The 20,780-nt window shown below is 41.1% G+C and overlaps 2 protein-coding genes across 5 annotated transcripts; both read left to right on the top strand.

The window, feature by feature from the left end:
* Window positions 1–1,378: 1,378 nt before the first annotated feature.
* On the top strand, window positions 1,379–14,732 carry LOC114435885 (GTPase IMAP family member 4-like). 4 transcript variants are annotated; one of them, XM_028405843.1, is made up of 4 exons: window positions 1,379–1,530; window positions 1,896–2,057; window positions 11,012–11,070; window positions 13,888–14,732. In XM_028405843.1, the coding sequence occupies exons 1-4, from the start codon at window positions 1,524–1,526 to the stop codon at window positions 14,704–14,706; spliced, it is 1,047 nt and encodes a 348-aa protein (XP_028261644.1). In that variant the 5' UTR covers window positions 1,379–1,523; the 3' UTR covers window positions 14,707–14,732. The 4 variants fall into 4 exon arrangements, with proteins under 4 accessions (XP_028261644.1, XP_028261643.1, XP_028261646.1 ...); XM_028405842.1 differs by lacking the exon at window positions 13,888–14,732 and having other exon boundaries at window positions 1,381–1,530; window positions 11,012–12,227; XM_028405845.1 differs by lacking the exons at window positions 1,379–1,530; window positions 1,896–2,057; window positions 13,888–14,732 and adding an exon at window positions 10,706–10,815 and having other exon boundaries at window positions 11,012–12,227.
* A 1,660-nt stretch (window positions 14,733–16,392) lies between these two features.
* LOC114435891 (GTPase IMAP family member 7-like) lies at window positions 16,393–19,213 on the top strand. The gene is made up of 2 exons (XM_028405855.1): window positions 16,393–16,527; window positions 17,645–19,213. The coding sequence occupies exons 1-2, from the start codon at window positions 16,521–16,523 to the stop codon at window positions 18,430–18,432; spliced, it is 795 nt and encodes a 264-aa protein (XP_028261656.1). The 5' UTR covers window positions 16,393–16,520; the 3' UTR covers window positions 18,433–19,213.
* Window positions 19,214–20,780: the final 1,567 nt, after the last annotated feature.

Genomic DNA, 20,780 nt, shown 5'->3' with positions numbered 1-20,780 from the left:
GAGAATAACTCGTGGGTATTTGGAGCCGTCCTCCGCAGGTCCCATTCGGTGCTCCCTCTCAAAATCGCCCTCCTCCAACTTTAAATTCCACTTCTCCGCAAAAGTTTTAACCAGGAATGCAAGCATCGACATATCTGTCTCCTCTCGCTCTGGTACGTTCAGACGCCTTAAGTTATTTTGGCGTAGTCTGTTTTCAAGCTGAGCGATATATTCCAGAGCTTTTTGTAGCTTCTTCTCAACCTCACTCATCCTGTCCTCATGAGAGTCGATCTTAACGCTGTACGCTGTAGTCGTCCATATCCGACATAATACTCTCACAACGCCCGTCGAGAGCGCCAACCCGCTTCACTAGCGAGTCTAGAGTTGTATTCTCCTTTGTATTCAAATCCAATATTGTATTCAGCTTTGAATCCAGCTTTGAATCCAGCTTTGCGTCCAGCTCTGCATCCAGCTCTTCAAACCTGGCATTGAGGCTGGCGGCACCTACATTTTTTTCGGAACAAATCCACTGAAAACGTTTACAAAAGACACTTTAGCCAAAGTTGTCACTCGCCGTGACGAACTCTTAGCACTTCTGACCTCTCACGCCGCGCATGCTCCAAGAGAAAACTTTGGATCTTTGGATTTCATTTTTATCAGTATCTATCAGTGATTAACTGTTGTGAACTTTGGTTAATCAACCATCACCTTGTTTTACCTGAAGATTTCTTATCTTTACAGAAACATGTTTGTGATGTGGATTACTTGAGTGTATCTTTGTTTTTTTAGTGATTTCATCTTTCAGTGCATTTAAAGTGTCCTGTTGACCTAAGCTGTCATACACTGTGTACATACACAACCTGCTGTTGTGAATGCAGGCATTCTATTGACTTTGTTGGAACTGAGAGAGCACCTGTATATGCTCAGAATAAACAGTTTAATGAATGAACCACCACTCACTGCAAAGCTGTGCAGTGTTTTCCTGAATCCAACCACATTGTTTGTGTCTCATGCTCTGACTCTCCACCTGAGGCAAACAGACACCTCTGCTGAGCAGCCACGCTGAGCTCCAGGTCTCAGGTTAGGTTGGAGGTCTTAGAATCGTTATACACCAAGAAAAACTTTACCAATGGCACAGTATAATATTTACACAGCAGAGAGTACAGACTGTTTGCTGTATTTAAACAGACCGATAACAGTCGTTTAAAAGGGAGCTCTGATGGCATCTATGACCGTTTGCTCTGCATTTATCACACTGAAACTTTAAATACAAACATCTCGGCCTGCTTTTGTCCCAGGTTTAATTCCCAAACCATAAGACAGTTTTATAGTCAAGTACAATCTAAGAAGCACACACCCAGTCACATTCATTTCAGTGGTTTACAGGAAATATCCTTGGACGAGAGCCAAGTGAACAAAACCAAAAGTGTTTTCATTGTACTGGTTTTACAGGAAATGCAGTGCAGCCACGTCAAACAAAACTGAAGACATCTCAAAAAGTCACACGACTAGAAAGGTTTGCACTGCACTGACATCTTTCCACCATGGCTGGTGAGTTTATTTCTGTTTCTCTGTTTAACTCTAAACTTTAGTCAAAACAAGTTAATGTACTTTTTCCTCTGTGTGTGTAAATCTGCCAAGATTGGTGAAAGTATTGAATGTTTTGGCTGAGAGCATCATAATACTATGAATTATCTGGTGCTGCTTTTTTTTTTAACTCTGCTTACGTGTGTAGCACAATAATTGAGATTCTATATTGTTTTAATGACTGTGTTCAACTATAAAAACTACTACTACTACTTTTGAAAAACCATGATTTTCAATACTAATAACTAATTAAAGCTGCAAGCAGCGATGGCGGGCCCTCGCACTCGCCATATCCCCTAACATCTTGTGACTTCTCTCCCCCGACACAGGCACGAGCTCTGATCTGCAGCACAGAAGAGGACGCCAAAACACACAGATACAAAAGACAGGTCCTCTGGCCAGTAGGTGGCGCAGCGACTATACCATATCAGCATGCGACCAAAGTCAGATGTTCAACATGACTGTAAAGGAGGAGTTCATTCAAATACAAGGTGTGGAACATGGAAATCAGCCTGAACACAATTCATGCTGCCAGTAGTTGGCGCTATGAGAGTATCAGCTCATTAGCATATCAATCTGTTCAGAATGACAGGCTCAGCATGCCTGATTTTTTCATCCACATAGAATGAAGTATGTGGTAGATACAACCACAAATACATCAATTTCCTGTGCGCAGGCAAAGGGTCAACTTCGTGGTGGCGCCACAGCCAGACCGTATGACGAAGTGCTGCGTTTTTGATAACTTTTGGTCCCTAATATATTGGTGCAAGTGCACCAATATTCAGCCCTATCAAGCAATGCCCCTAGGAGGAGTTCGCAAAAGTGCAGGGCGTGCAAATTGGAACATGGTGAAGTTTTTTTTTTTTTAAATGGCTGACCCAGTGGTGGAATTTTTTTTCCAAAGATGTGTTTCCTGAGTGAGGTGTACCAATTATTATGGCTGTAGCTGTTAAGCTGAATATTTTCAAATTCTAGGGGGTGCTGCAGAGCCATTTGGACAGTCACTGTTGCGGTGACAGTTTTAGATCGCCATTTTCCACGAACCTGCCAATTTTGGTGAGTTTTCGAGCATGTTCAGGGGATCAAATTTGCGTCCAATGACGTGGAAGAAAAAAGAGAACAATAATAAGAAACACTTGCATTTCAATAGGGCTCTTGCACGTTTCGTGCTCTAATAAAGTTGTTCATCAGTGTAGAAATAATGGCATGCTCTCACATAAAGCACTCTGTTTCTATCCAGATTTACACTCACTAATGCCTGAAGCCAGCAACGCTGTCTGTGTCCCATCCAGTCTGTGACTTCGGCCATCATGCACGTACCTCTCTGGTGCGTGCAGAGCAGGAAGAGAGCAGCCAACTCTATGTACAGATGTTTTTAGCATTTCATAGCTTCCACAGATGATTAATATTCTTTGTTTTAATGTGAAACTGATGAACTAATTGGTTGCTATTGGATTGTAAAGAGAAGTTACACTAATTTAAAAAAAGTGCATCAGAATGAAATCTCCTTCTCTACCTTTAAGTAAAAGTATAAGTGCTATATCAGCAGTCCTACTTAGGTGAAAGTCTTAAGTACTTTTAAGTCTACTTAAAGTGTTAAAAGTAAAAGAACTCACACAGCGAGCTGTTTCTGAATATCTAGGTGGTGTCATGTTGATAAAGAATGCTCCTGCTGATACTTATGTCTCTACAGATGTCAATAGTTTCTATTCTTTTTTTGAGTCTGCAAGTTTTCATGACAGGATTGTAACTAGCAGGGCCTGTTGGTGTCACCTGTAGGATCATTAACGAGTTTATTGTGTTTGTGTCTTGTAGGGCCAACAAGAATGAGTCAGCTGACAACCAAATCCTCTCCAAATTCTGACCACAAGCATACATGCATAATTGTTGGTGTCATAGCAGGAGCAGTGGTGGGACTATTTTTTGGTGCAAGTCTATTTCGAGGTAACCCAATTTTAGGCACACTGGCTGGAGCAATAGTTGGGGGCTTTTTCGGATATGGTGCTGGAAAAGAGTCATCAACACCAACAGAGGCTACATTGAAGTCCGTGAGGGATGTCGGTGCAGTCGGTACCGTGTTCAAACAAGCAAAGGGTGCTTTGTAGGGTGGAGACTCGAAAGATACAAAATGAGTACATTTAGAGACAAATCGTTGGGTTTATGGGTTGAACAAATGTTTTTAATCAACCAACTGCTTCTTTGCCCGCTTTGAATCATCTCAGCAGCACTCATCTGCTCCAGCCATGCCCCAGCCCCCACCCCATCTGGCTCCTGCACCGCTCCACTCACTATACAGGAGCACCATGTCAGACGTGTGTACCTGACAGTGAACCCCAAGAGGGCTCCCGGCCCAGACGGAGTACCTGGCAAGGTGCTCAAAGCGCGCGCCCACCACCTCGCCCCCACCTTTACCAGGATCTTCAACCTCTCACTGGCCCAGGCAGTCATCCCACCCTGCCTGAAATCTTCCACAATAATCCCGGTGCCAAAAAAGTCTTCGTCACCAGCATGAATGATTACCGACCAGTGGCCCTCACTCCGGTAATCATGAAGTGCTTTGAGAGACTAGTTCTTCAGCACATCAAGGACCATCTCATCAAGGACAATCAAAGGCATTCTATTCTATTCTATTATGTGAAAAATTATTTCTATGATTATGTTACCTATAGTGGGTTTACTTTGTTTTGTTTTTAACAATAATCAATGTAACCTAAGTCATTATGTGTTTATTGTACATTATTAAATGATCAAAAATGTAAGTTTTTAAAGGACCAATACTGATCTGTGTATGTTCAATTAAAAATATAATAAATTACATATTTACTTGAAACAATTGCGTCTTTCCATTTAACTGTATAGTTGACCTATAGGCAAAATGTAGCAAATCATGACATTTATGTATTGTATGTATATCATGTATTATAATGGGAAATTTCCATTACAGACATCATAGCAAGCAAACTTCAGGAACTGGTAACACGGAGCCTTTGCAGTATTTGAACAACCAGATTTACAGGTCTGCATGAAATACCTTTGTGCACATAAGTTGAGCAGGAAGAGAATTAAAATGCTCAAGCGGTGTAAAAGAGAAACACAAAAGCAGCTGGTGACAAGTGAATTGAATTGTTGTTCATCACAGACTTTGGGAAAACTCACATATGAGCGTTTGCATTTGAACTAGTAGCACATTTCTCATGAAAGCTAATTTGTGCTGATGTGCTATCAAATACAAACGCAATAAAATGCTCCAAAAATGACAGATTTACATGAAACAAATGTTTGATTATAAACGTTGAAATGTCTTGTGGTTTATTCTGTTCATACAGCAATACATGGATGATTCATTCTCATATGTATAGACGGTCGGCCATCTTGGTCGGTAGTACCCAAGATGGCTGTACAACTTTCACACAGCAGAGCGTAAAGACTGTTCTCTGTATTTAAACAGTCAGATAATATGTCACAGTCTTTTAAAAGGGAGCTCTGACGGCATCTATGACCCTGTTTGCTCTGCATTTATCACACTAAAAAACTTTTAATACAAACATGTTGGCCTGAATAGGTCTATTGTTCACAGAGCCCCGGTTTACTCCCCACAGCATAAGACAGTTTATAAACAGGAAATATCCTTGGACAAGACCCAAGTGAACGAAACTTAAAGTGCTGCAAAAGCAGAGTCAAGAAGACAGAAAAACTACACATCCGGTGCAGTTGTTCTCTCAGCGGCCAAAACTCCTTCCTCTTCGCCTGAACCTGTGCAGAAAGGTCGGCCACCACTTTGAAGTTAGACCCTACTGGTGAGGCCCGAGTTCCCCGCTGAATGTACAGCTTCTTTTGAAAGTGGTGAAGCTTAAAGAGAATAACTCGTGGGTATTTGGAGCCGTCCTCCGCAGGTCCCATTCGGTGCTCCCTCTCAAAATCGCCCTCCTCCAACTTTAAATTCCACTTCTCCGCAAAAGTTTTAACCAGGAATGCAAGCATCGACATATCTGTCTCCTCTCGCTCTGGTACGTTCAGACGCCTTAAGTTATTTTGGCGTAGTCTGTTTTCAAGCTGAGCGATATATTCCAGAGCTTTTTGTAGCTTCTTCTCAACCTCACTCATCCTGTCCTCATGAGAGTCGATCTTAACGCTGTACGCTGTAGTCGTCCATATCCGACATAATACTCTCACAACGCCCGTCGAGAGCGCCAACCCGCTTCACTAGCGAGTCTAGCGTTGTATTCTCCTTTGTATTCAAATCCAATATTGTATTCAGCTTTGAATCCAGCTTTGAATCCAGCTTTGCGTCCAGCTCTGCATCCAGCTCTTCAAACCTGGCATTGAGGCTGGCGGCACCTACATTTTTTTCGGAACAAATCCACTGAAAACGTTTACAAAAGACACTTTAGCCAAAGTTGTCACTCGCCGTGACGAACTCTTAGCACTTCTGACCTCTCACGCCGCGCATGCTCCAAGAGAAAACTTTGGATCTTTGGATTTCATTTTTATCAGTATCTATCAGTGATTAACTGTTGTGAACTTTGGTTAATCAACCATCACCTTGTTTTACCTGAAGATTTCTTATCTTTACAGAAACATGTTTGTGATGTGGATTACTTGAGTGTATCTTTGTTTTTTTAGTGATTTCATCTTTCAGTGCATTTAAAGTGTCCTGTTGACCTAAGCTGTCATACACTGTGTACATACACAACCTGCTGTTGTGAATGCAGGCATTCTATTGACTTTGTTGGAACTGAGAGAGCACCTGTATATGCTCAGAATAAACAGTTTAATGAATGAACCACCACTCACTGCAAAGCTGTGCAGTGTTTTCCTGAATCCAACCACATTGTTTGTGTCTCATGCTCTGACTCTCCACCTGAGGCAAACAGACACCTCTGCTGAGCAGCCACGCTGAGCTCCAGGTCTCAGGTTAGGTTGGAGGTCTTAGAATCGTTATACACCAAGAAAAACTTTACCAATGGCACAGTATAATATTTACACAGCAGAGAGTACAGACTGTTTGCTGTATTTAAACAGACCGATAACAGTCATTTAAAAGGGAGCTCTGATGGCATCTATGACCGTTTGCTCTGCATTTATCACACTGAAACTTTAAATACAAACATCTCGGCCTGCTTTTGTCCCAGGTTTAATTCCCAAACCATAAAACAGTTTTATAGTCAAGTACAATCTAAGAAGCACACACCCAGTCACATTCATTTCAGTGGTTTACAGGAAATATCCTTGGACGAGAGCCAAGTGAACAAAACCAAAAGTGTTTTCATTGAACTGGTTTTACAGGAAAGGCGTGCAAATTGGAACATGGTGACGTTTTTTTTTTAAATGGCTGACACCCAGTGGTGGAATTTTTTTTCCAAAGATGTGTTTCCTGAGTGAGGTGTACCAATTTTTATGGCTGTAGCTGTTAAGCTGAATATTTTCAAATTCTAGGGGGTGCTGCAGAGCCATTTGGACAGTCACTGTTGCGGTGACAGTTTTAGATCGCCATTTTCCACGAACCTGCCAATTTTGGTGAGTTTTCGAGCATGTTCAGGGGATCAAATTTGTGTCCAATGACGTGGAAGAAAAAAGAGAACAATAATAAGAAACACTTGCATTTCAATAGGGCTCTTGCACGTTTCGTGCTCTAACAAAGTTGTTCATCAGTGTAGAAATAATGGCATGCTCTCACATAAAGCACTCTATTTCTATCCAGATTTACACTCACTAATGCCTGAAGCCAGCAACGCTGTCTGTGTCTTAACACTCTGTATTCATAGCAGTGTCAGATTATGTGAATTATCTTTAATCAGTGTTGTCCTGCTCACATTAGATTGAATTGTTAAACAGCTCAGTTAGTGATTGAATGAGGAAGTTCCAACCTGGATTCATTTCCTGATACATCAAGCGAAACGCACCCTCAACTTAAAGGTAGGGTAGGAGATTTTGAAAACTCAGCGACAGCCAGATTTTGAAAGTAAACACACGGCCCTTTCTCTCGGAGCTCACCCCGAAGCCACGCCTCCCAACCAGTCTGTGACTTCGGCCATCATGCACGTACCTCACGTGCGTGCAGAGCAGGAAGAGAGCAGCCAACTCTATGTGCAGATGTTTTAGCTTCCACAGATGATTAATATTCTTTGTTTTAATGTGAAACTGATGAACTAATTGGTTGCTATTGGATTGTAAAGAGAAGTTACACTAATTTAAAAAAAGTGCATCAGAATGAAATCTCCTTCTCTACCTTTAAGTAAAAGTATAAGTGCTATATCAGCAGTCCTACTTAAGTGAAAGTCTTAAGTACTTTTAAGTCTACTTAAAGTGTTAAAAGTAAAAGAACTCACACAGCGAGCTGTTTCTGAATATCTAGGTGGTGTCATGTTGATAAAGAATGCTCCTGCTGATACTTCTGTCTCTACAGATGTCAATAGTTTCTATTCTTTTTTTGAGTCTGCAAGTTTTCATGACAGGATTGTAACTAGCAGGGCCTGTTGGTGTCACCTGTAGGATCATTAACGAGTTTATTGTGTTTGTGTCTTGTAGGGCCAACAAGAATGAGTCAGCTGACAACCAAATCCTCTCCAAATTCTGACCACAAGCATACATGCATAATTGTTGGTGTCATAGCAGGAGCAGTGGTGGGACTATTTTTTGGTGCAAGTCTATTTCGAGGTAACCCAATTTTAGGCACACTGGCTGGAGCAATAGTTGGGGGCTTTTTCGGATATGGTGCTGGAAAAGAGTCATCAACACCAACAGAGGCTACATTGAAGTCCGTGAGGGATGTCGGTGCAGTCGGTACCGTGTTCAAACAAGCAAAGGGTGCTTTGTAGGGTGGAGACTCGAAAGATACAAAATGAGTACATTTAGAGACAAATCGTTGGGTTTATGGGTTGAACATCTCATCAAGGACAATCAAAGGCATTCTATTCTATTCTATTATGTGAAAAATTATTTCTATGATTATGTTACCTATAGTGGGTTTACTTTGTTTTGTTTTTAACAATAATCAATGTAAGTAAGTCATTACGTGTTTATTGTACATTATTAAATGATCAAAAATGTAAGTTTTTAAAGGACCAATACTGATCTGTGTATGTTCAATTAAAAACATAATAAATTACATATTTACTTGAAACTGTGTTTGTGTCTTTCCATTTAACTGTATAGTTGACCTATAGGCAAAATGTAGCAAATCATGACATTTATGTATTGTATGTATATCATGTATTGTAATGGGAAATTTCCATTGCAGACATCATAGCAAGAAAACTTCAGGAACTGGTAACACGGAGCCTTTGCAGTATTTGAACAACCAGATTTACAGGTCTGCATGAAATACCTTTGTGCACAAAAAAGTAGTACGGGATAATTCATAGTATCAAATACCTAGGCAGTCTGTCCACAAATACCTAGGCTTTACATGTCTTTACATGTTTAGTGCACATTTAGCAATAAATGCTCAAAGGTTTACTTTTTTAAAGGACCAATACTGATCTTTGTATGTTCAATAAAAACTCAATAAATGACATATTTACTTGAAACCAATGTTTGTTTGACTATGAATGTCTTGAGGTTTATTCTGTCCATACAGCAATAGATGGATGATTCATGGTCGGCCATCTTGTGGTGCACACGTGGCAACCAGCCATTGATCATGTAATGGCGACTGAGATATTCAGCCAAAAGAATCCTACTTTTTTAAATGTCTGAGGATAAAACAGTAGATTTCAGCACCTGTCTGTTGATGTTTTATATAAATAGACTTAGATTCATACGATCGCACAGTTGCTGTGGTTTTTGACTCGGTGGTCTTGACACAAGGAAAAACAGTCAGAGCGCGGCCAAGTAAAGAAAACGGCAGCAGGAAGGTAGCATGCTAACCAGCTAGCACTGGACGGTACTTTGAACCAGTAGCTAGGCTAGTTAAGTCAGTGTTCACTGGCGGAGCTGCTTGTTACTCTTCTGACAGAAGTCCGAGTGGTTGCTGTGTTTACATGAACTCAGGTACTTCTCCTCACAGAGCTTTATATGCAGTTGTTCCTTGTTTGTCTTTACACTATTTGGATGAAAAGTGCCTTCAGTATCCCAGAGCTATTTACTGGGAGCTCTAGCATCATGTCATGCAGGAATACTCACAAAACATAACTTTTCTTTAAAGACGCTTTGATGATGAACAGTTTTACTTTTAATTTAAGTTAAAAAATAAATCTCTACATTGTACAGGCCTCTATACAAAGATGAATTTACAACAAATCTGTGTCATTTCTATGAGTAAATCACCAAATAACAACTCAAGTACATACATGTATTCATGAATTGATCGGTATGAACATTGGCTCTGACATTTACACACATTCCAATTTCTATAAAACGTACACATCATGGGGAAATTTCCAGAATATGCAGATATACACTACAGAGCAAATTGGTGAGCGTTCACTCTCAATTATGCTAAGCTATAGAGTTTGTGCTTATATTTCTGGTCTAATTTAATAGTCTTTTCCTGATTTCAGCCACAGTCTCTCTAAATCTCATGCTCTGACTCCACTTGGTGGCAGTACAGTATGAGGCAAACAAACACCTCTGCTGAGCTCCAGGCCTCCCTCGTCCTGTATTTTTGTCAGTACTAAAACTGTTGTTTCACTTGGAATTAGTTTCTGCATGTCACCGTGTTTTAAAATTAATGAGTTTTTGTTGAATCTGTCTCTGAAATAGTCATTAAGTGTTTACTTCTGTAGGTAAAATAGTTTATCAACTTGTTAAAATCCTAAAAATCCTAAAAACTTCATATTATTATTTTTTTTTTAAGATACTGTATTAATCCCAAAGGGAAATTCTTACAATGTCATACAATGACTAGCAAGGCGCGCCACAGGCTAGGGTGAAGTGTCTTGCCCAAGAACACACAAACAGTGACTAGGGAGGAGTTGGGATCGAACCACCAACCTTCCGGTTACTAGACAACCCTGCTATACCACTGCACCACTGTTGTCCCCAAAAAAATTATATTATATTTCATAATATACTAATGTACTTTTTTTCACCACCCACCCACAGAAGGTGCCCCCCCCCCCCCCCCCCCACACACACACATTTTTAGTGCTTCCTATGCCACTGATAAGACAGTTTATAAACAGGAAATATCCTTGGACAAGACCCAAGTGAACGAAGTGCTGCCAATGCAGAGTCAAGAAGACAGAGACGACGCTCACTCATACAAGAAACCTTTGCTCTGCACCAGACTCTTTTTCATCATGACTGGTGAGTTTATTTCTGTTCCTGATTCAACACTAAACTTTAGTCAAAACAAAGAATGTACTTTTTCCTCTCTGTCTGTCTAAGAACAAGATTCTTTATTATTAATAACTGAGTAGATTGTAACCAGCAGGGTCTGTTTGTGTCACTGATGTATCCTGTGGAAACATTAGCATGTTAAAAACTTGTGTTCGTCTTGTAGAGTCAAATGGAACGAGGATCGTCCTGCTGGGGAAAACAGGCTCAGGGAAGAGCAGCCTGGGAAACACCCTGCTGGGAGAGAGTCTGCTGAAGACCAAATCCTCTCCAAATTCTGAAACAATTGAATGTCAAGCAGAATCCAAAGTCGTCAACGGCATCCACACCACTGTGGTTGACACACCTGGTTTCTTTGACACAAACACCAATGAGGAAGCACTGAAGCCTGAGGTTGTGAAGTGTATCGCAGAGTGCTCTCCTGGGCCTCATGCTTTTCTCATTGTGCTGAGAGTGGACAGATACACAGAGCAGGAGAAGGCGGTCATCGACAAAATACTGCAACACTTCTCAGAGGAAGTGCTAAAATATGCCGTTGTTGTCTTCACTTACGGAGACCAGCTCGACAGAGAAGTGAAAATTGAAGATTTTGTTCACAAAAATAAGGATCTGAGAGATCTGGTGAAGAAGTGCGGCGGCAGGTGTCACGTTGTTGACAATAAATACTGGAACAACAACAATGATGATGACTACAGAAACAACCAGTTCCAGGTGACCCAGCTCCTCAACACAATAGAGAGGATGAAACAGAGCGGAGGGTTCTACACAAACGAGATGCTTCAGAAAGTGGAGGAGTTGAAAAAGAAATATAAGGACAAAGGCGACTTTGTTAAAAGGCTTATGCGCATATTTGCTGGTGTCACAGCAGGAGCACTGCTGGGAGCATTGTTTGGTGTACGTCTATATCCAGGTCACCCAGTTGTATGCGCACTCGCTGCAGCATTAGGGGGCAGTATAGGATATGGTGCTGCAGAACATTCATCAACACCAGGAGAGGCTGCATTGAAGGCTGTGCAGGAAGTCGGTGCAGTCGGTCAGGTGTTCCTACAAGCAGAGGGTGCATTGCAGGGTGGAGAGTCAAAAGATACAAAATGAGTAAATCCAGAGACAAATCAATGGATTTATGGGTTAAACAAATGTTTATCTAAGCTTTCTTTACCAAATTTGAAACCACTTCCAACACTGGAAGGAAATCCAGTCTTTGACTTTTTGGACTTATTATAAGTTTTTCTTCGCTTGCTACACATATATATACTGTGTGAAAAATGATTCCAATGACGTTACCTATAGTGGGTTTACAATAATCCTTTTAATCCATGTAGGCTAAGTCTTTACATGTTTAGTGCACATTTAGCAATAAATGCTCAAAGGTTTACTTTTTTAAAGGACCAATACTGATCTTTTTATGTTCAATGAAAACTCAATAAATGACATATTTACTTGAAACCAATGTTCGTTTGACTCTAAATGTCTTGTTTATTCTATCCATACAGCAATAGATGGATGATTCATGGTCGGCCATCTTGTGGTGCACACGTGGCAACCAGCCATCGGTCATGTAATGGCGACTGAGACGTTCAGCCAAAAGAATCCTACTTTTTTTTAATGTCTGAGGATAAAACAGTAGATTTCAGCACCTGTCTGTTGATGTTTTATATAAATAGACTTAGATTCATACAATCGCACAGTTGCTGTGGTTTTTGACTCGGTGGTCTTGACACAAGGAAAAACAGTCAGAGCGCGGCCGAGTAAAGAACTGCAGCAGGACGTTTACGGGTGTGGTCAAAAAGAGACCGGACGACCGACGACAACTATTATCACCTAAGAAAACTTCAAAGTTGCTGATACTCTTCCATCATGGCAGGTGAGTTAAATTCATTTCTGTTTGTATTTAGTCAAAATAGAAATACTAGCTGAATTTGGCGGGCTGATACTTCCTGTGAAGTGATTTCTTCCTGCGTTTCAATAGGTAATTGCTCGTGTGTGAATAGTATAGGATCGGGAGAGCCTTTGTTGTTCTTGTTGTCGTGTGTATTACAACTTCGTATTTACTTCCTTTTAAAACCCTTTCTAATACCATGGCAAAATCATGTGTAGGCCTTTATATAGTCTCCAGGCGCATATTCGTGGATGTGTGTACACGTTCACGTGTGGTGAGTTCGCTACATGAGCCCGTTGTATATCAGGGAATTTAACTTTCATGTGCAGCTCTGCAAGACAATAGTGTCTATAAATAGAGACACTTCCTTTTGCTGTCTGTCCCCCCACTACTATGTTCACTTTAACAATCACTGGAAAGTAGCGCCCTATAAATTCTGTAAATTGCGTTTTTTCCATTTTACTTTTTGGGAATTCCGTTTTTTCCATTTTATTTTACTTTATTTGATTTTGTTTTGGGGAAATCAGTTTTTGACAGTATAGTTTTGGGAATCCTAATTTTTTACCTGATTTTACTACAAGAAACGTAGGAACGTAGGAACAGTTTGTCCCTGTGAGCTACCGTCTCTACAAGTTTCCCACCTACTCACCTCATCTGTGCAATATCTGTTAATATGTTATATGTTCTTATTTTAATTCTCTTGTATCTTTATTGGTAGTTTTACTACTACTGTATATCATTAATTAATAATTCTACTGAGGCTGTGCTGTTGCAGTAACGTAATTTTCCCACTGTGGAACAGATCTTATTCTTACATAATTTCCCCTCAGGGATAAATAAAGTTATTCTGATTCTGACCAGAGACATCACCACTGAAATACATGATTGACAGCCTCAGTGAGTGTCTGTCTGTGAGGAGCTCTGCACTCAGGCCTCTTCAGTAGTTATTATCTTTAAGTTTCCAGTCGACGGAGTTTTGACATAATCTGTAAAACAACAGTTCATGTGGCGCACCGAAGTCGTTCGGAACTGCTCGGCTCTGTACTGAGAGGGAAATGTGTCTTTTCATATTAAATAGCATTATTTTTAGGGCCCCAGTTGGTGTCACATTTGGAAACATTATTAGTTACATAATGTAAATATGTGTTTGTGTTGTAGTGACAAGGATCGCCCTGCTGGGGGAAAGTCTGCTGAAGACTGGAACAGGTGAACGTGAAGGACAATCCGACCCTGAAAACAGCATCCTGACCACTGTGGTCGACAGTTCCTTTGACACAATGCCAGAAGAAACACTAAAGAATGAAACTGTGAAGTGTCTGGCACAGTGTGGTCCTGGGCTTCGTGCTGTCCTCATCGTGTTGAAAGTGGACAGAGACAGAGACCAGAACAAAGATATCATTGACAAAATTCTTGAAGAAGGAGGAGAGGAAGTTCTGAAGTACGCCATAGTAGTCTTCACTCACGGTGAGGAGCTCAAACCAGGAGAGACAATAGAGGATTTCGTTGGTATGAGTGAGTCTCTGAGCGCACTGGTGAAGAAGTGCGGCGGCAGGTGTCACGTTGTCGACAATGAGCACTGGAACAACAGCGATGATGATAACTACAGAAACAACAAGGTCCAGGTGACCCAGCTCCTCAACACAATAGAGAGGATGAAACAGAGCGGAGGGTTCTACACAAACCAAACTAAGAAAGAGAAAAGTGGCCGCATTACCAGGATTCTGTGCAGATTAGTTGGTGCCTTAGAAGGAACACTGCTGGGAGCACTCTTTGGTGCAGCTGTATGTCAATCTGTTCGTTTCAAAACACGCTTTGGTGCAGGCATTGGGGCAGTGTTTGGGGCATGTATAGGATACAGTGCTGGAGAACAGGCGTCGACACCAGGGGAGGCTGCCCTAAAGACCCTGGAGATGGTCACTGCAGTTGGTAAAGGGTTCATGCAGGCAAACGATGCTCTTCAGAGCGGAGGCTCAAAAGACTGACAGATGGTGCTAATCTGGTTGTATGGTACTGTAATAATTTATTGTAGAGAAATACTGGGGAGGCTTGGAGGTTGAACAGATGTTTTATCACACTAAAATGTTTCCTAGTCAACCTAGACAAAGGTGTCTCCACTACACTTCAGTTCTCAGTGTGTTTAAATCGGTTTTGTTTTTCATTTATTGCAGAATGCACATCTGCAAGATCTGTAGCTTGATGCAACGGGATGAAGTGTCTAAACACTAAAAAAGCAGATTGGTACTGATGTTCAGTTGCTGAGTAAAAACTCTATACTGTGCTCAATAAACAACAAGTGTCTTAATGACCTGCATGCTTGACTTTTTATTCTGATACACACATAAATAATATTGCTTTGTCATTCTAGTTATTCCACTGATGCACAGTAGTATCTGTATTTTTTAACCAGTGGAGAGCCAGCTAATATTATTAACACAATATGAAGGAATATCTTAGTACTGCAAGAAATTAGGGGTGGGTGATACTGAAAAATTTCAGTATCGATCCGATACCAAGTAAATACAGGGCCAGTATCGATACCGATACAGATACTTTAACTTTGAAATTTCATGATCATACAATAATTATTTTTTGCCTTTAATTAGTTGATATTGATTAGAATAGAAGAATAATATCCTTAGAAATATATAAAAATCCTTGTGACAGCCATGGCTCTTTATGGCACAGATAATTTGATCTGCATGGAGCCTAAATATGAAGAATAAAGATCCTTCAACAGTTATCACAAAAGCCTAATTATACTAACCATACTGAAATACATATCATTATATAAACTTATATAATTATTTAATTAGATATATTTTGGAATTTGATTTAAAAAACGATTTATTTCAGCTGGTGATATGATGACAGTTCAGTCATTCTGCTAAAATGACATGTTTTATCACTGCACTTAGAAAGACACCATTAATTCATGCTGCAGATTACTCAATGTGAGCTTTCACTTCTTTAAATCATCTACCTGGATATTCATGAGTGTTTTTGCAGTAAAGCCTCTGTCAACCTCTGTCTCTGGTTCATGTTTGTGGATCTGCCTCCTCTTCCTCCCTCTGTTTATTCTGCAGCTCGAGGTCTTTGGGCTCTGCTGCTTTATGTTTGTGTAACTTAGTTGTGTTTCCACAGTGGCGTGTCTCTTTCCTGCACACCTCTCAGTAGCAGTTTGTTCTTCTATGTCTGTCGCTGTGAAAAAACTCTAAACAGCGTTCCTCTTCCTCTCCGCCATCTTCATGACGCTAGCTGCACGTTACAGCCAATCAGGAGCTCCGTCTGCTTTGGCAAGGTGGAGAAGGAGAAGGGGGGGGGGTGTGCCTGCACACTGAGCAGAGTGAGAGAGGAGCGCTGTCTGCACCGCGAGTAAATACTAACTTTGGTAACGATACTATAGATATTTAGATCGATTCGCCCACCCCTACAAGAAATATCTACCTAAGCTGGCCTCACCTTTGGGGAGCTGTCATGTCATCTATTGTTATTTACAGTCTATGGTCACATGGAGTCAGCCCCCGGTTGGTGTGTAGTGTAGAAAACATCCAGCCTGTGTGAGGATCTGCTTTCTTTATGGTATTTAGACCACAGTGTGTGAGTGGGCTGATTTAAACTGAGTGGAAGCAAGTGACTCTCAGCACCCCCTCCTGGTAATTTACAGGAAGTAAACCCTCCACAGGCAAACAGGAAGTGAAACTGAACTGTTGAGCCACACTGAATCCAGACAGAGGCAGAGACAGGAGGCTCCGACTAACGACCCACAGAACTCCGGTCTGAATCAGTTCTTTTGGTCATGGAGGGTGAGCTAAATTGTTCTTTTGTTACTTTTGTTCTGTTTCTGTTGCTCTGAGAAAGAAAACAAGGAAACAACGTAGATAAATGTCTTTTCTGAATGTTTTCTCTCACTGCACAGCGAGCCTGTTCCTGTTTCTTGTTTGAAGATGAAGCTTCTTGTTTATGTACCTTAAATGTACTTGATTTAAGTAAGAATCCTGATACAGTGAAACTGAAACTTCTTCTCATGGCAGCCATCTTAGCCATGCAGTAAGACAGAGTCATTTATATGGTGACAAACAGCACATGTTGTACCTTTACTGCACAAACCTACATGCATTGATAGGCATGTGAATTTATGCTGTGTGTGTGTGTGTGTGTGTGTGTGTGTGTGTGTGTGTGTGTGTGTGTGTGTGTGTGTGTGTGTGTGTGTGTGTGTGTGTGTGTGTGTGTGTGTGTGTGTGTAGTAGTGGACTGATTAATCATTAATCATTCCCAGCTGTCCTGCACTGCTGTGTTGTCCACCACTGATGAGGTCACATAATTAGCATAATGTCACTGAACTTTATCAAAGAAATCAGCACCAGTTTTTCTCTTTTCTGTTTTCTCTTTGTTTTGTTTTTTTTTGTTTGTTTTTAAGTTGTCATGTTACACACAGCAACAAAATCCATTTGTCAATTCGCAGTAATATCAGCTGACTAATTAAAAGCTAGCTAATTGCACGGTGGCTAAACTACAGTGGCGTATTAGGGCCACTGTAAGAAAGAAAAAAAAATGACCCGGAAGAGGAGGGTCATTATTTTTACATGAAAAAGAAAAAGATAGATATTCAGATTTGCTGAATATCTGAGGTTTTCACGCAAATTTGCTACTTTAATCGCAGAAAATATTAGCCCCCCCCTTCCTGTTCAGTATTTTGTATGTTTTTTTACAATGGCCCGAATATGCTGTCGTACCAAACAGCTTGTTTCATTAGGTAGCTAGAAAATGTGCACCAAGTATCAAGTACTGTGTTAAGATAAGAAAGTTGGAAAAGTTACAATATGCTAACATGTTAGCAATAAAAAGTGATTAGGAAGACAAACACCATAGAGGAGAGCTGTTAAATCAGAATGTAATCCTGATGACGCTCTTCTCTTCTAGTACCCAACGTTCTGAGGTTGGTCCTGCTGGGAAAGACCGGAGCTGGGAAGAGCAGCCTTGCTAACACCATCTTTGGAAATAACCTGTTCAGAGTCAGACACTTTTTAGATGCACAGCCAAGCATGTGTCAGGTTGTGTCTGCAGACGTCAATGGAAGGAGCCTCGTGTTGGTTGACACTCCTGGTTTCTTCGACCCGGGACGGCCAGAGCAGGAGCTGAGGGCTGAGATACAGAGTAGCATCTCAAAGTGTGGTCCGGGTGCTCACGCTTTTCTTATTGTGCTGCAAATGGAAAAATTCACAGAGCAGGAGCAAGACGTGGTTAAACACATGGAGGACTACTTCTCTCCAGAGCTGTTTAAATACTCCGCAGTGGTTTTTACACATGGGGACCAGCTCGGTGAAGACATGAAGATCGAGGCGTTCATCAAAAAAAATAAGAATCTAACAAATCTGGTGCAGAAGTGTCAAGGTGGCTGCTTCGTCGTTGACAATAAATACTGGAACAACCAGCAGGACGAGTACAAGAACAACAAGGTCCAGGTGGCACAGCTGATCGGCTCTTTAGAGCGGATGGTGATGGCAAACGGAGGCTGTTACACCGCCGAGATGCTGACAGAGTGGGAGCGACAGAACACCACAAGCCTGTCCTCTCTCTTTAAGAAGGTCTTTGGTTGGGTAAAGTTTGTAACAAATGCAAGGAGAGTTTGTGTCTTTGTAGGCATGGCAGTGGTTGTGTACTTCACAAAAAGGATGATTGCCTGGCCAAGGCAAGACGCAACGATCTAACAGACTGAGCAGACTGAGCACATGTGACTACAGCTGGGAAATGAACCGAAAATATATCGAAACTGACATTTAGACCCTCTAACCGACATAATCTTACTCATGACGATTAATCCGGTTATTATGTTTCTGTGCTTTGTAGCTTGTTACATATCCAGAGAACAGAGAAATCTGTTCGTGTTCCAAAGGTGGCAAGAACAAAAACAAACTTTCCATACTTCATGACGTGTGTGTAGTCCTCACAGGGCTCTCCCACTGCAAATCATGAGCACACACACACACACACACTTACATGTTCTGACCTTTTGCTGCTGAACGTCGGCAGAAGCAGCAGTTTAGCTGAATGTTTGAAGCGGAGATATTTGAGAAACAAGCAAAACTGAGAAATCCCAAATAGAAGCAACATGTTGCTCCTCCTCCACTAAACATCTTCACCTAAACTGCTGCTTCTGCCGTTCAGCAGCGTAACGTCAAAACCTGTGTGTGTGTGTGTGTGTGTGTGCTGCAGTGGGACGACTGAATGAGGAGTTCTCTCATTCTCACGTTTCTTGTGAATTATGAAAAGTCCGGGCCAAAACGGATTTTGTTGTTGTTCGTTGTTGACCTTTAGCATATTTAACTACCCCCCCCCCCCCCCACCACCACCACCAAAGAAAAGTTTATTTTTCATTATTGAGGGAAAATTCTCAATTAATTGTGACATTGATTTTAACTAATTTCGCCCAGCACTAAATGCGGCAAAACAGATTTCCTCAAAACTGCCAAATAAAAACCTTTAAATTCCTCATGTGTTCCTGTTCAATTCCTCATTGCTCATGTGCTGCATCTGATGAAACGTTCTGTATCTTAATGAAGTGTAAATGGTCTCACAGCTGTCTGCATGCTAAATAAAACCATGAAAACATATGAAGGATTTTTAAAGGAAGTCTGTGAATTTTGCATCACTTTAGTATTCATTAGAAGAGTTTTGAAGATGATGCTTTCATTACAGTTTTTTATTTAAACACTAGGAGTCACTACAGTCATTAAAATAAATCCTGTAGCTGCTGTGAGTCCTAACATACACCAGGTGGTGTGTTTTGTGAGAGGAAAAGCAGATTGTGACACACTTCCTCAGCTCGGGGGTCAGAAACCGGCCGTGCAACACACAAGAACACACTCTGAACATTGTGTTGTCAGACCTTCATGGCTGACTGCATCAGTTCACCACAGCTATGATACTAATAATGAATAAATCATAATGTAGGTTTCATTTTGACAGCACCCGTCAAACTGACGTTTTGGTTTCAGTTCACAGAAACCCGCCTGAACACAAAGTTCAACCGCGTTTCAAGTTACACGTCAAAGATCATTGATCCCGAGGGAGATTCAGTTTTCATTATGAGGTCACTATAATCACAAAAGACATCTTCTTGTGGAGGCGTGGCCTCTGTGAGGACAGTATGTGCTGTGCCACAAGAATCAGATTGCACAACACTAAAAAACACCTTCACAGACAGGTTGTATTGTCACCAGGGGCAGGGGGAGTGAGCATATTTCACTTGATGGTTAATCCTTTTCTTAGGTGCGTGCTCAAAGGTTTTAAGGATGAAAAACTAATTTCATCCATTTCAAACCACTACCTCAGCTAATAAATTTAACCTTTAGAGCAGCGGTCCCCAACCTTTTTTGCACCATGGACCGGTATCATGTAAAACAACACTTTCACGGACCGGCACAGAAAAAAAATAAAAAAAATAAAAACAAAGTGCATAAACAGACAACTTACTCTTATGCTTAATTAGTGGGAGCCTTTGAGCTTTCTCAGCAATGAGGCGGTCCCATCTGGGGATAATGGGAGACAATGACACCCGAAGCGTGTTTCTTATGTCCAGTCCACTTCGTAATTTTGTTTTGGCTGTCATTAATTGCTTCTGTCCTTCTTGTTCACATTTTCTTCTTTCAAAAAACTCCATGGCTTGTCTTTTAATGCAGGGTGCTTGGTCTTAAGTGCCAAAGCAGTTTTGAAGGCTTCGCCACATATCACTCAGAGCGGACTTGTGTGAGAATCACCTGTTGCAATAAATCTGTATTTTAAATAGGACTCCTGATATAGTCTTTTAAATGCAGGTTTCTTTTTCTTTGAAGGGGTAGGCTCCTCTTCTTCTGTCTCCTCATTAGGCCTTTTCCCCTTTCCGAAGAAGCTCTCCAAAGACATTGTTTTTTATTCATGTTTGCTAGCTTTTAGGCTTAATTTTGGGGGGCCATATCCCGTGACCGAGACAAGCGTCTGCAGGTGCTTAAAGGCACAAGCGGATGAATGTGATCGATTTATAAATGAAACAGCTTTCAGACTCAGATAATGAATAATA

This window comes from Parambassis ranga, chromosome 5 (genome assembly GCF_900634625.1).
Source record: "Parambassis ranga chromosome 5, fParRan2.1, whole genome shotgun sequence".
NCBI lineage: Eukaryota > Metazoa > Chordata > Actinopteri > Ambassidae > Parambassis > Parambassis ranga.
Note: the sequence above shows the minus strand (reverse complement) of the source record. Positions and strands in the feature narration are given on the sequence as shown.